The 14886-nt window shown below is 40.6% G+C and overlaps 1 protein-coding gene across 3 annotated transcripts in view; it reads right to left on the bottom strand.

Moving 5' to 3' along the window:
- The window catches only part of LOC100557129 (transmembrane 9 superfamily member 2), a 43940-nt gene extending 33402 nt beyond the window's left edge, over positions 1 to 10538 (bottom strand). For all 3 annotated transcript variants that reach the window (XM_062963697.1, XM_062963696.1, XM_062963695.1), the window contains exons 1-6: positions 10146 to 10538; positions 5799 to 5866; positions 4934 to 5027; positions 2611 to 2738; positions 2191 to 2320; positions 338 to 465 (exon numbers count right to left, since the gene is read on the bottom strand). In XM_062963697.1, coding sequence (XP_062819767.1) covers positions 338 to 465; positions 2191 to 2320; positions 2611 to 2738; positions 4934 to 5027; positions 5799 to 5866; positions 10146 to 10523 — 926 coding nt within the window. In that variant the 5' untranslated portion in view covers positions 10524 to 10538. The remainder of the gene's footprint in view (positions 1 to 337; positions 466 to 2190; positions 2321 to 2610; positions 2739 to 4933; positions 5028 to 5798; positions 5867 to 10145) is intronic.
- Between the last annotated feature and the right edge of the window lie 4348 nt (positions 10539 to 14886).

Raw genomic sequence — 14886 nt, 5'->3', positions numbered from 1 at the left:
ATTTGCATTATATGTACATAATCTTGGAGATGGGTCCCAAGTCTAAACACGAAATCCACTTATACACATAGACTGAAGGTAATTTCATGCAATGGCCTTCCTGGCTGGGGGAAATCTGTGAGTGGCAGGCCCCAAAAATGTAACTTTTGCAAGCTTTGTCATTCCTGCTGCTGCTACCCAATACCTTCCTTTCGCAAGGAGTGGATTTTGGACTCTTGTCATACAGCTCTATCAGCTAGACCACACTAGCAGACCTGCAGAAGTAAAGCTGGAAGCCCAAACTGAGTTCAGCATGAACAATGAATGCAGTCTTAAAGTGGCAGAAGCCCTAAATTACCTTTTGGGCTCCAGACGAGCCGTAACCAGGCGGGCCCCAGGCCAGTTCTCATCTTTTCCACTGTGATACGTGATTGTAATATCAACGTGGTTGAAGAGGTAGAAGGTATTCTTCTTGTTGAACTCTGACTGAAAGATAATAATAATAATAATAATAATAATAATAATAATAATAATAATTTTATTTTTATACCCCACCCCATCTCCCCGAGGGGACTCGGGGCGGCTTACATTACATATTAAAACTACAATTGAACAGTCCCAAAGGCTTTTTTTTCATTTTGCAGCAACAAGCACTAGCCAATCACTAATGGTAACGACCATGTACTTAAAACGAGCAAATAAACATACAAAGAATAGATTCTGAAGCCTTAAGCAATTGATTCCAAAACAGTATAACCCACCCACTCGCTCAACCAAACCAAATTTCAAGGAGAATGGTACTCCCAAGACAGAAAGGGTCCAAATACAATGGGCCTTAGAATTCCAGAAGGCTGTCATTCTAAGATCCCGTGTGGCTACCCAAAAACACAGAAGAAGCAACACTAATAATTATGATTGTCCCTTTTAATACAGGCTGCATTGTCTTAGCGGACCATGAAAAGGTCTGACCAAAGCAGAAGGAAGGGGCATCATGGTTCTCCTTGATCTAGACACTAGACTCGACTTGATACAGTCCAAAATCCCATTGGCTTTTTTTGCTGCTGCATCACATTGTTGGCTCATGTTTAACTAGTTGTCCACAAAGACTCCAAGATCTCTTTCACATGTTCCGTTGTCGAGTCAGGCATCACCCATCCTGTAGCTTTGCATTTCATTTTTTTCTGTCTCTGTGCTCCTTGTTGGATTTCATTTTATTAACGTTTAAAGGCCATCTTAATGGAGGGACAGAAGTAACTTTGGCAATCATAATCACACAAAAGAGAGTGCAAACAGCATAAGAACTGCCATCTGTTTTTCAGAGCTTTTGGTTACTACCGCTCCCAGAATCTTCATCATCTTGATTATGTAGTCCCAAACTTTTCCAAACCATATTTCCTTCTTGCATTTGATAGAAACTGATTCAATTCCATTTCCCACTGACACCTTTTCTGCCTAACATGTTATTCAGGGCCTTGTCTTTTCTTTCATCCATCTTATGAAAATGCACCAGTGTCATCTGGAACAGTAGCCTTCCATTTGGGGCCCTTTCTTATTAAAGAAGGGCGGCCTTAGAACACATTCGTCATCCATTTGAGAGAATGTGATTTCCCAAGACAAGGTAATCAAGCCAAATGAACTGGGACGAGCACTGAATCCCACTTCAAAGATACTGGAAAAAAATTAAGTCCAGAAAGCTGCTTTGGAATGCAACTCCTTTTGAAAAACCAATGCTGAAAAGAGCCTGACTGTATTGCATTACTGACATGGATATCTGCCACTCCTTTTCTCTTTTTAAGAGAAAAAAAAAACAAGATACAAATCATAATAACAACTACTATTTTGTGGGTGAAGCCGAAGCCGCTAGAAATAAAAATGAGCTCTGCAACCTTTGCAAATTAAACTTTTAGAGCACATTTCCTGCACTGTGTTCTCCTGTGGCCACCACTGATTGCTTTCTTAGTCCTGGGCCTCACTCTTAATAGTTGTATCTTCAGAGCCAATGTAATTTACCAGTGCGCAAAAGGCATGAAAGCAATCTCTTTCCCAACATATGCCCCATCTCCAGAAGCAAAACAAACAAACAAACCCAAAACTTTATGTGCTAAAACCATGGTTTGATATTCTATTGCAACAATATAAAGATTCAACATGACAGTGAAGGTTTGTATCTAATGCCTGAAACTACTGGAGGAGTTTGCTTTGAGCACTTACGCTAATAATGCAGGCATCTTTTGCTCGGCCATCCGAAGCCACAAAGCATCCAATTGGAAATCCTGGATTGCAATATTTTTGCCCATCTTCCACATCATAACACCAAGTCACCGGCATGTTATCGATAATCCTGAATAAGAAAAACATTGAGCCAGTCATTCTAGCTTCAGAGCTGCTCTACAGCTTTTAAGATACATTTTTAGAGTTACACAATAACTTCACATTCTTATGATAACACTTTTTGCTTTTTTCCCTCATTTATTATCCCGGAATCCTGATGGGACTGTTAATGTTGATCCTTTAATTCCTAGCCTTGCTTGTTCATTTTAATTACTGAGTCATGGACAGGAAATAAAGATTAATTTGAACTGAATCATTCCTCAAAAAAAAACAGGAACATTAGAGAACATGCCCACTTACCAGTGATGCTGATAATTCAGTTGCATTCCCTTTTTCAAAAAACTCAGCTTATTTTTATCTTCCGCTTTCGTTGGATCGTAAGATTTTATACAAACTGCCTTGCATTTCTCTTCTTCGTTAAATGTAAACTAGGACAAATACAAAAACAGGATTGACTTTTTTATTCCCTGATGTCAAAAGACACATTTTCTAATAAAGACTGCAGTTTTAGCATCTTTATCCCCAGCATTAAAAGGAATCTACAGGAAGCTAAAAGCTACCATTTAACAGCTAAATGCTCAGTGTTATTTTCTGTTCAGTCCTGCTAGAAAGAAACATCTTACTGCTCATACTTTCTTGCACACATAGTACACAGAAGAGCAAGCAAAATGCCATCGTAGAGGGTTTCTGAAACATACAAATAAATCCTATTAGTATTCACAGAATTCATATTTTCATTTTCAAACAAAAACGTGGGTGGGATGTGGTTTCTAGCCCTTATAAAATTCGCAAACCAAACAATGAGAAATGCTCTAAAAGGATGAAACAAGGGACAAGTAAACAGGACAAGATCTTGTTTTTTTTCTGCTCTGTAAAAGAACCATCCAGCTGTTAAGCAGGAATTATCCTAGCTGTGACCAGGAAAATGCCCTCTGAAAACTCAAGGCCCTTCCACACAATTAAATAACCTAAAATATCAAGGCAGATAAGATAATCCACAATATCTTCTCTAAACTGGATTATCTGAGTCCACACTGCCAGATAATCCAGTTCAATGTAGATTTTATACAGCTGTGTGGAAAGGGCCTCAGATGAGAAGAGATTCTTAAATGCTATTTTATCTGCTTCCTCAGACATTTGTATTCCTCACTTGAACAATGGTGAAAATAAAAGAGGTGAAGTGGCCCTCTGAGATGTGCTGGGGAAGAAAGGGAGTGAAGTGGATTGTCTGTTGCTAAGTGACATATGTATGAAGGGAAAGGAGGGAGGGAAGAAGGAAAAAAGAAAAGAAGGGAAGGAAGAGATAAGATAGAAGTAGGAAAAAGGAGGAAATGCAATGTTGTAGCTCAGCAGCAGTCACAACAACCAGGGAGTGATGGGTTCCATGATGATTTAAGAGTCAGACTGGATTGTGGGCTTTCCTGGGATTCCTTCTGATGCAGGCCAAGAAAGTGAAACCGTGTCAGATAGAGATACAGGCACAGATGCAGGGCCTGAGAATGTAATTGCTTCTGGATCTCAAGGCCACCACAGGAGTTGGAATAATTATTTCTAGATAAAGAGTCTAGCAAAGACGAATTGATGTGAAACTCTCATGGAAAAGCACCTGGTGATACTGACCTCAGCAAGGAGTAACATTTGCAGCCAGCTTCGTAGATCAACATGGCTTCGTGGGAAGCAGAAATTTCAGTGCATACGTAATGCTTTCATGTCTGTTATTAGGAGCTAACGGACACTCTTGATTTCAGTTCAGGCAACGTGGCTTTCAAGTACAGCTAGGCCTGGGTTCTCCAGTTCCCTTTTCAAGTCTTGGTTTTGGGATTCAAGCATTATGGAAGTTCTTCATGTTCTTGTTTTGTATTCTTGCTCAAGTTTTGCTTATGGATGTAAGCTGCCTTTGTATTTTGGGACTATCTTTGGACTGTCTGCTTTTGGATTTACCAGAGACAATTGATGGCTGACTTTTTGGATCCTACACCTTATTTCCTTATCCCTGTTTTTTACTATATATCTTTTGTGTGCTTTTGAAATAAACTGTTTGCCTTTCTCTGGACTCTTTTGTGATGCAATGGTCATAGGTGGCTTCAGGCCTGGGATGCGACAAGCAAAGTGGAAATGGTATGATGAGAGTGGAGGAAAGCAAGAAAGAGAAAGAAGGGAAAAAAAGGGTAGGAAGAGAAAGAGAGGGAGGAGGGATAGAAGAAGAAAAAGAGGAAGAGAGAGAAAAGAAAGAAAGATTGGGAAGGTATACACAGGAAGGAAAGAAAAGAGAGGAGGAAAAGGTGTATGAGAGAAACTGAGTAAGGAAAGAAAGATCCACAACATGGGGAATATGCACTAGTTAGTTTTATGTACCGTTTATTGCACAGGAAATGCATACACTGCTGAATCATTGTCAGCACAGTATCCCAATACAAACAGTGGCAAATGGACATGTGCCTCAGACCAATTTGCACGGACCATTCTTTCAAAAGAGTGCTTGAACCTGAATGAACCTAAAGCACTATCCAGCGTTTGCAGCAAAGCATTATCAGGCAGAAACAGCATGCAATTTTGAAAACAAGACAAGAATCAATAAACCACAGAAAACGGCCCCCCAAACATTATAAAAAGCGGCCCTCACCTTGTAGGGTGACGAAGCTATTCTCTCACCAAACAAAACTTGTCCAAGGTTTTCTGAAGGCCTTTTTTCTGTTGCATCTTGACAAAAGTCAAAACTAAGAACAAACAAATAAAAACAATGTTTCTCACTAAAAAATTACATTAACATTAGAATAGCTACACTTGTAGCCAGCTAAATCCTAAATATTTAGCTAAATACAAACAAAATGTCTTGTATCGAAGAGTTGTTTTCCAGTTACTTTACTGTTAATAGTGACAGATGGATGATAAAAAGATATAGAAATATAGACAGAGAGAGATGACAGAAAGGGAATAATGAGATAGATTGACAGATAGTCAACAGCAAACTCAACAGCTAATCCTGCTGGCATTCACTGCAGTTTTCAAAACAAACAAACATGCATGATCCAGATAAAGATGCACATCTATATGTCTTCCTGTCATCAAGCATTTTTGGGTTTTGCAAATTGGACAATACTTGGCTTAAGAAAATACTTGTCTTAAGAAAATATGGCCTTTGACAATATTTAGATTCTTTACAAATATATATGAGGAGCTTCAGATTCTTTATCAAGCACTTTACAAGACTGATATTGATTACTGTTGTTTTTACCTTCAGCAATTGCTGTATTTTACTGTTTTTAATCAGGGGCCACTGTGAAGTTGCGATGTTTATGTTGGCTACTTATTGTATTATGTTATTGTTTTTGTACTTTTTGTATTTTGCATGCTGCACCTTGAGTGCTTTCTGAGCCACCCCGAGTCCCTCTGGGAGATGGTGGCAGGGCATAAATATACTTTATAATAATAATTATTATTATTACTTTAATACAAACCATGGAGAGTGAAAAAAGTGATATACTTACGCGTCATATTCATATGGCAGAACTGATTCAACCGAGTCCAGGCGGTTCACAAACAACTCAATTTGCGACTAGAAGAATGGGAAAATTCTGTAAATGTTTTGAACTAAATAAAATAGGTATTTTTAAGCACAAAGTAAATATCTGGAATTTTGAAATACTTCAAAATCCAAAACAGTCCACATGAATGGCTGAGCTACTGACTCCTTTGCTTTCCCTCTGACAGAAGCAGCCAGGCTTTGAAGCTGCAAGGCCATCAAATGCTAATCAAGGTGATTAATTACAACATTCACACTTCTCTCCAACAGACAAGAGTTCTTTCTCCCACCCCAGACTTTTCACAGATATATAAACCCCACTTGCCTAGTTTCCAACAGACCTCACAACCACTGAGAATGCCTGCCATAGATGTGGGCAAAACATCAGGAGAGAATGCTTCTGGAACATAGCCATACAGCCCAGAAAACTCACAGCAACCCCGTGATTCTGGCCATGAAAGGCTTCGACAACACATCTTTTTGTTTGCTTGTTTTGATTTGATACCATCTCTTTCAACCATAATGTGAACATCTTTAAACTGTTCAAAGCTCTTCTTCAATTCTGTAGGGTGGGAAATAGACTCTCTGGTTGCTATGAAAATGCTTACTCAAAAGCGAGTTTCCCATTCATAAAATGCTTGTGCTTGTTGGACATGCACCAAGTTCCACATTCAGTAAATAAACCCTGTCCTGTAGTACACGGTGACAAGATCCTTCGATGCAGGCTGTGCTTTATAAAACTTTTACAAAAGCCATTTAGCTGGAATAACTAGTTGCACTGGTGTTGAGAACAAGAGGATTCTGGGTATTTTGTTCTGGGTTTTCACGTGTTCATTTTCCACTGGCACTTCCGGCTTCAAGTTCATAGGCTAGTATTGTTCTTGAGATATCTTACTGCTGAGTGAAAAGAGATCTGTCACTTAAGAGTGTATTCAGTGAAAAATATTAACCCCTGAAGAATGATAGGCTTAAAAATAATTGTTTTAAGGCAACAGGCTGGCTTTTTGCTGGCAAGGTTTATTGTATATTTTACTGGAGATCTTAAATTCTTCAATCAGGCCCAGGCGGACAATGGAAGGCTTAGGACTGCAGAATGAATGAATGGGTCAAAGCCTTTGGAAGTGTCACTTTAATTTGCCAACTGCTATGAGCAATTCTGGAGCATTCTAAATAAAGGCTCCATAGTTATATACTGTCTGAGTGTCAGAGGGGCAACTCCACCCCCTTGTTTTCATGCCTTTTTCATTTCTCTTCCTTCCTCCCTTCCTTCCTTCCCTCCTTTTTCTTTCTTTCCCTTCTTTTTCTCTTTCTTTCTTTCCTTCCTCACAAGCTATGCTGCAGTTTTGTTTCATTTTTCATAATGTGCCAGTTAGATTTTCTTCTAATGGCCCTGTACAGCTATTGCTTTTTTCTCGTTAATATAAGAACACCTCAAACTGGATTGATAAAAAAATGCCCAAATTTGGTCTATAGGTAAAGGTTTCCCCTGACGTTAAGTCTAGTCGTGACCGACTCTGGGGGTTGGTGCTCATCTCCATTTCTAAGCTGAAGAGCCAGCGTTGTCCGTAGACACCTCCAAGGTCACGTCGCCGGCATGACTGCATGGAACGCCATTACCTTCCCACCAGAGCAGTACCTATTGATCTACTCACATTGGCATGTTTTCGAACTGCTAGGTTGGCAGAAGCTGGAGCTAAGAGCGGGCGCTCACTCCGCTCCCGGGATTTGAACCTGGGACCTTTCGGTCTGCAAGTTCAGCAGCTCAGCGCTTTAACACACTGTGCCACAAGGGCCCCCCAAAAAAAGATTGATATAATAAAATAATAAAAGGAGAAAAGATCCCACCATTATGGGAACAATCACTGATCACATTAATTTTAAAACCTCATAAAGATTCTACAGATACAGGGTAGTATAGACCCATCTCATTAATAAATCAAGATGCGAAAAATTTAACTGCCATAATGGCCAAAAGGGTGAACAAATTATATATAAATATACTAGCTGTGTCCGGCCACGCGTAGCTGTGGCGAAGTATGGTGGTATGGGAAATAAGTATTGAGGAATTGGTTGTAGTTAAGGTAAAGGGTAAAGGTTTTCTCCTGACATTAAGTCCAGTTGTGTCCGACTGCACACTGAAGTGGATTATATGGCAGTATGGAGTCCAGCTAATCCAGTTCAAAGCAGATATTATAAGATTATAAATGGGTTATATAGCTGTGTAGAAGGGCCTTGAGTCTACACTGCAATATAATCCAGTTCAAATCTGATAATCTGTATTTTGTAGGCAGTGTGGAAGAGGCCTAAGTGAGCCCTAACTCTGCCTGTCCCCTGGGCTGAGTGGGTTGCTAGGAGACCAAGTGGGCAGAGCTTAGCCTTCCAACTGGCAGCAATTGGATAACAACAATTATTCCTCTCCCTCTAATTAGGACTTTATTCTTCTTTTCTTTATGTTGTATGAACGTAGAGCCATGGATGAAGGGTTGTGCTGCCAACTTTAGTGTTTCTGGGATGGGTAGTTTTGTTGTTTTGTCCTAGGCCGAAATTTCATTACCCTTTTATATAAATAGACTAGCTGTGCCCTGCTACGCGTTGCTGTGGTGAAGTATGGTGGTATGGGAAATAAAGTATTGAGGAACTGGTGGTAGTTAACGTAAAGGGTAAAAGTTTTACCTTACATTAAGTCCATTATAAATGGGTTATATAGCTGTCTGGAAGGGCCTTGAGTCTACACTGCCATATAATCCAGTTAAAATCTGATAATCTGTATTTTATAGGCAGTGTGGAAGAGGCCCGGGCTGTGGCACAGGCAGGAGAGCAAGCCAGCTGCAATTAACTGCAATGAATCACTCTGACCAGGAGGTCATGAGTTCAAGGCCCCTCGGAGCCTATGTTTGTTTGTCTTTGTTCTATGTTAAAAGGCATTGAATGTTTGCCTATATGTGTAATGTGATCCGCCCTGAGTCCCCTTCGGGGTGAGAAGGGCGGAATATAAATGCTGTAAATAAATAAATAAATAAGTGAGGCCTAATTTTGCCTGTCCCCTGGGCTGAGTGGGTTGCTGGGAGACCAAGTGGGCGGAGCTTAGCCTTCTAACTGGCAGCAATTGGATAAAAACCATTATTCCTCTCCCACTAATTAGGACTTTATTCTTCTTTTCTTTTTGTTGTATGAACTTAGAGCCATGGATGAGGGGTTGAGCTGCCAAGTTTAGCGTTTCTGGGATGGGTAGTCTTGTTGTTTTGTCCTAGGCCGAAATTTCATTACCCTTTTATATATATACTAGCTGTGCCCGGCCACGCGTTGCTGTGGCATTGTCTGGTGGTGTTGGTGAGAAATTGTTGAGGTAGTGGTGGTATTGAATGTCTCTTGTATGGTTGTCTTTATGTTTAGTATGCATTTGGTTGTTTGTGTACTGTGAAAGTGGTGAGGGTAGAGGGGGTCTATGTCCCTGTGTAGTAGTATTGAGAGGCTGGGTGGCCATCTGTTGGGAGTGCTTGGCTTGTGTCCTGCATGGCAGAATTGGGTTGGGCTGGATGGCCTTTAGGGGTGTCTCCTAACTGTCTGATGCTATGATTCGATGTGTATTATTATTGTGCAGATATTGGATGGCCATCTGTCAGGAGTGATTGGATTGTGTCCTCCTGCATGATATAAGGAAGTTGAACTGGATGACCCTTAGGGGTATCTGCTAACCTTAGGGCGGAACTTAGCCTTGTAACTGGCAGCAATTGGATAAAAACAATTATTTCTCTCTCTCTAATTAGGACTTTATTTTTCTTTTCTTTTTGTTGTATCAACCTAGAGCCGTGGATGATTGGTTGTGTTGTCAAATTTCGAGGTTGGGGGGTCTGTAGTTTTGTTGTTTTGTCCGCTGCCCTGATGCCATCACTCTTTTATATATAGATAGATAGATTAAGAAGGATCAGTGTGGATTTATAGCAGGAAGGCAAATATTAAATGTAATTGGCAGGGTACAGGTAATAACATTAAATAAATAAATAGTGAGAGATGATAGGAAAGGAGAAACAGTGAGAGTGACAGATATAGATTAGGCAAGGGCCAATTTGGGCCCTCAGTCCCTTCAGGTGTTTTGGACTGCAACTCCCACCATTCCTAACAGCCTCAGGCCCCTTCCTTTTCCCCCTCAGCCGCTTAAGCGGCTGAGGGGGAAAAGGAAAGGGCCTGAGGCTGTTAGGAATGGTGGGAGTTGCAGTCCAAAACACCTGAAGGGACAGAGGGCCCAAATTGGCCCATGCCTGAAACAGATAGTGCTAGATGACAGAAAGGCAGCGACAGAAATATAGGCTACCTTACAGCCGGCGGCTTCGTCCTGCCCTGCTTGGGCCTCCTGAGGCTGAGGCTGACAGAAGGTGACGGGGGCCAGGCCCGGCAGGTAGAAGGCGCCGGCCAGGCCCAAGAAGAGCCCCAGCAACGGCAGCAGCAGCCGGCAACACGGGCCCTTCATGGCGGCGGCACTTCCTCCTCCTTTGCGAGGCTCCTTAGCCGCCGGGAAGGAAGAAGGAAGGAAGCAGAAGGCGGCGGAAGTCGCTTCCGCGTCGTCACAATCGCCGGGCCCTCGCAGGAGGCGGAGACGGGGACGCCATCTTAAGTAAGGGCAACGTCTCAGGGCATTCTGGCCAAGCGCATTGGGGAACGCGTGAGCCACCCAGAGCTCCGGTGGCGCCATTTTGGGTGAGGGCAAGGTGTCTTCCCGCTTGCCAGGCTTTACAAAACAAAGACACACACACACAGACATACACACAAAAATGGCTTGGATCAGGGGTCCTCAAACTTTTAAAGCAGAGGGCCGGTCCACAATCCTTCAGACTGTGGAGGGGCCGAATTATTATTTGGAAAAAAAATGAACAAATTCCTATGCACACTGCACATGTCTTATATGTAGTGCAAAACAGCAACAACAATGAAAGAACAATACAATATTTAAAAATGAAAACAATTGTAACCAACATAAACCTATCAGGATTTCAATGGGAAGTGTGGGCCTGCTTCTGGCCAATGAGATAGTCAAGTTAGGATTGTTGTTGTGTGCCTTCAAGTCATTTCAGACTTTGGGTGAGCCTAAGTCTAAAATTATTTATTTGTTCATTTACTACATTTATTTACTACATTTATATCCCGCCCTTCTCGCCCCGAAGGGGACTCAGAAGCTGTATGTACATACAATATATTATTAGCATAGCACAATATTAGCATTATATATTACTATATTGAACAATACCACTATACTGTAATATTATATGTAATATATAACATATAATTAATATTATTATATGGTATTATTATTATTACTATTATATTGTATAACATTATAATATTATTATCAATATTATCTGTATATACAATATATTATATTATTTAAAATGATATAAAAATATTATATTATAAAACTGAGGGCGGGGGCCAGGTAAATGAGCTTGGAGGGCCGCATCCGGCCCCCGGGCCTTAGTTTGGGGACCCCTGGCTTGGATAATCTAGAACAGGGGTCCCCAAACTAAGGCCCGGGGGCCGGATGCGGCCCATCAAAGCCATTTATCCGGCCCCCATAGCACAAGGGCAGAAGGGGGGGGGGGTTGGGCTAAATTACCCAAGGGGTCTCTTCTTCTCTTACAACCATCATTATTATTATTATTATTATTATTATTATTAACATTGAGGCTGGTGGCCATCTGTCAGGGGTGCTTTGTTTGTGCTTTTGGTGCACAAAGGCAGAAGGGGATTGGACTGTGCAGATATTGGATGGCCATCTGTGAGGATTAGTTGGATTGTGTCCTCCTGCACGATATAAGGAAGTTGAACTGGATTATCCTTAGAGGTATCTGCTAACCTTAGGATTGTATTATTAATTATTATTATTATTATTATTATTATTATTAATAATAATATTATTGAGAGGCTGGGTGGCCATCTGTTGGGCTGAGTGGGTTGCTAGGAGACCAAGTGGGCGGAGCTTAGCCTTCTAACTGGCAGCAATTGGATAAAAACAATTATTCCTCTCCCTCTAATTAGGACTTGATTTTTCTTTTCTTTTTGTTGTATGAACGTAGAGGCATGGATGATGGGTTGTGCTGCCAAGTTTAGGATTTCTGGGATGTGTAGTTTTGTTGTTTTGTCCTAGGCCAAAATTTCATTACCCTTTTATATATATAGACTAGCTGTGCCCGGCCACGCGTTGCTGTGGCGAAGTATGGTGGTATGGGAAATAAAGTATTGAGGAATTGGTGGTAGTTAAGGTCAAGGGTAAAGGTTTTCCCCAGACATTAAGTCCAGTCGTGTCTGACTCTGGAGGTTGGTGCTCATCTCCATTTCTAAGCCGAAGAGCCGGCGTTGTCCGTAGACTCCTCCAAGGTCATGTGGGATGACTACATGGAGCGGCGTTACCTTCCCGCCGGAGCAGTACCTATTGATACACTCACATTTGCATGTTTTCGAACTTCTGGGTTGGCAGAAGCCTGGGGCTAACAGTGGGGGCTCTCTCCGCTCCCCCAATTCAAACCTGTGGCCTTTCGGTCCAGAAGTTCAGCAGCCCAGCGCTTTAACACGCTGCGCCATCAGGGGATATTATTTCCTAAAGGTTGTGAATATACAATATTTCTGATTGGGTTTGGAGGCAAGTATGAATGCTGCAATTAGGAAAAATGATTAGGATGTAATGGCCTTGCAGCTTTAAAGCCTGGCTGTTTCCTCCCTGAGTGAATTTTTTGTTGGGAGGTGTTAGCTGGCCCTGATTGTTTCCTGTCTGGAATTCCCTTGTTTTCAGAGTGGTGTTGTTTGCGATAATTTATGTGCTTCTACTGTCTGTGGCCCTGAGAAAACAGAGGATTTTCCAGACTTTGATGATGGGAATACTTTGTTGGAAGGTATTAGCTGGCCCTGATTGTTTCCTGTCTGGAATTCCCTTGTTTTCAGAGTGATGTTGTTTGCGATATTTTATGTGCTTCTACTGTCTGTGGCCCTGAGAAAACAGGATTTGCCAGACTTTGATGATGGGAATACTTTGTTGGGAGGTGTTAGCTGGCCCTGATTGTTTCCTGTGTGGAATTCCCCTGTTTATTTACTGTCCTGGTTTTAGAGATTATATTGTTCTGCATTATTCTATCCCAGTAATTATTTCATATTAAAGAAGAATCTCACTTATCCAACATTTGCTTATACAATGTTCTGGATTATCCAACGCAGTCTGTCTTTTCATAATCAATGTTTTTGTAGTCAGTGTTTTAAATTCATTGTGATATTTTAGTGGTAAATTTGTAAATACAGTACAGTAGAGTCTCACTTATCCAACATAAACGGGCCGGCAGAACGTTGGATAAGCGAATATGTTGGATAATGAGGAATTAAGGATAACCCTATTAAACATCAAATTGAGTTATGATTTTACAAATTAAGCATCAAAACATCATGTTAGACAACAAATTTGTCAGAAAAAGTAGTTCAGTACACAGTAGTGCTATATAGTAATTACTGTATTTATGAATTTAGCACCAAAATATCACGATATATTGAAAGCATTGACTACAAAAATGCGTTGGATAATCCAGAACGTTGGATAAGCGAGTGTTGGATAAGTGAGACTCTACTGTAAATACTACATAGCATTACTGCGCATGGAACTACTTTTTCTGTCAAATTTGTTGTATAATATGATGTTTTGGTGCTTAATTTGTATAACGATTACCTAATTTGATGTTTCATTGGCTTTTCCTGAATCCCTTCTTATTATCCAACATATTCACTTATCCTGCCGGCCTGTTTACGTTGCATAAGTGAGACTCTAATCTGTGGAAGAAGCCTAAGTGAGGCCTAAATCTGCCTGTCCCCTAACTGAACCCTGGCTGTCCCTTGGTTGCTAGGCAACCAAGTGGGCAGAGATTAGCCCTCTAAACTGGCAGCAATTGGATAAAAAAAATTATTGCTCTCCCTCTAATTAGGACTTTATTTTTCTTTTCTTTTTGTTGTATCAACCTTGAGGCGTGGATGATGGGTTGTGTTGTCAAATTTTGAGGTTGGGGGGCCTGTACTTTTGTTGTTTTGTGAATTGCCGTGATGCCATCACTCTTTTATATATATAGACTAGCTGTGCCCGGCCACGCGTTGCTGTGGCAAAGTGGTGGTGGTATTGGTTAAAAATGGTTGTGTAATTTTTATTTGACGTTATTTGCATTTTTTATTAATTTTATTGTAAGTTATCTTTTTATTTATTATATTTTATTATTTTCTTGTATTATTTTTAGTTATTTTCTGTTATAGTATTTTATTGTATTAATATTTTATTGTAAGTTATCTTTTTATTTATTATATTTTATTATTTTTTTGTATTATTTGTAGTTATTTTCTGTTATTATAGTATTTTATTGTATTAATCTTTTAGTGTTTTTAATTATTTTTAGTGTTTTTTATTATTTTTTTATTGGGTTGCTAGGAGACCAAGTTGGAGGAGCTTAGCCTTCTAACTGGCAGCAATTGGATAAAAGCAATTATTCCTCTCCCTCTAATTAGGACTTTATTTTTCTTCTCTTTTTGTTGTATCAACCTAGAGGCGTGGATGATGGGTTGTGTTGTCAAATTTTGAGGTTGGGGGGCCTGTAGTTTTGTTGTTTTGTGGGTCACCGTGATGCCATCACTCTTTTATATATATAGAAGATTTGGGGCACACAAGTGATGTTGCAGGAGACTCTATGGAGCTGTGTCTTCCCGGATGCCCCTTGCTTCCATTGTAAAATCTCTAATTAGTTCTTTCAATCAGGAAGGGCCCGGGCTGTGGCGCAGGCGGGAGAGCAAACCAGCTGCAACCAGCTGCAATGAATCACTCTGATCAGGAGATCATGAGTTCGAGGCCCGCTCGGAGCCTATGTTTGTCTTCTCTTTGTTCTATGGTAAAAGGCATTGAATGTCTGCCTATATGTGTAATGTAATCCGCCCTGAGTCCCCTTCGGGGTGAGAAGGGCGGAATATAAATGCTGTAAATAAATAAATAAATAAATAAAATCTAACCCAACTTCAGACTCCTTCCCTGGGCAGAATGAGCCCTA

This window comes from Anolis carolinensis, unplaced genomic scaffold (genome assembly GCF_035594765.1).
Source record: "Anolis carolinensis isolate JA03-04 unplaced genomic scaffold, rAnoCar3.1.pri scaffold_12, whole genome shotgun sequence".
In the NCBI taxonomy this organism is placed as follows: domain Eukaryota; kingdom Metazoa; phylum Chordata; class Lepidosauria; order Squamata; family Dactyloidae; genus Anolis; species Anolis carolinensis.
This window is presented reverse-complemented; position numbering and strand designations above follow the sequence as displayed.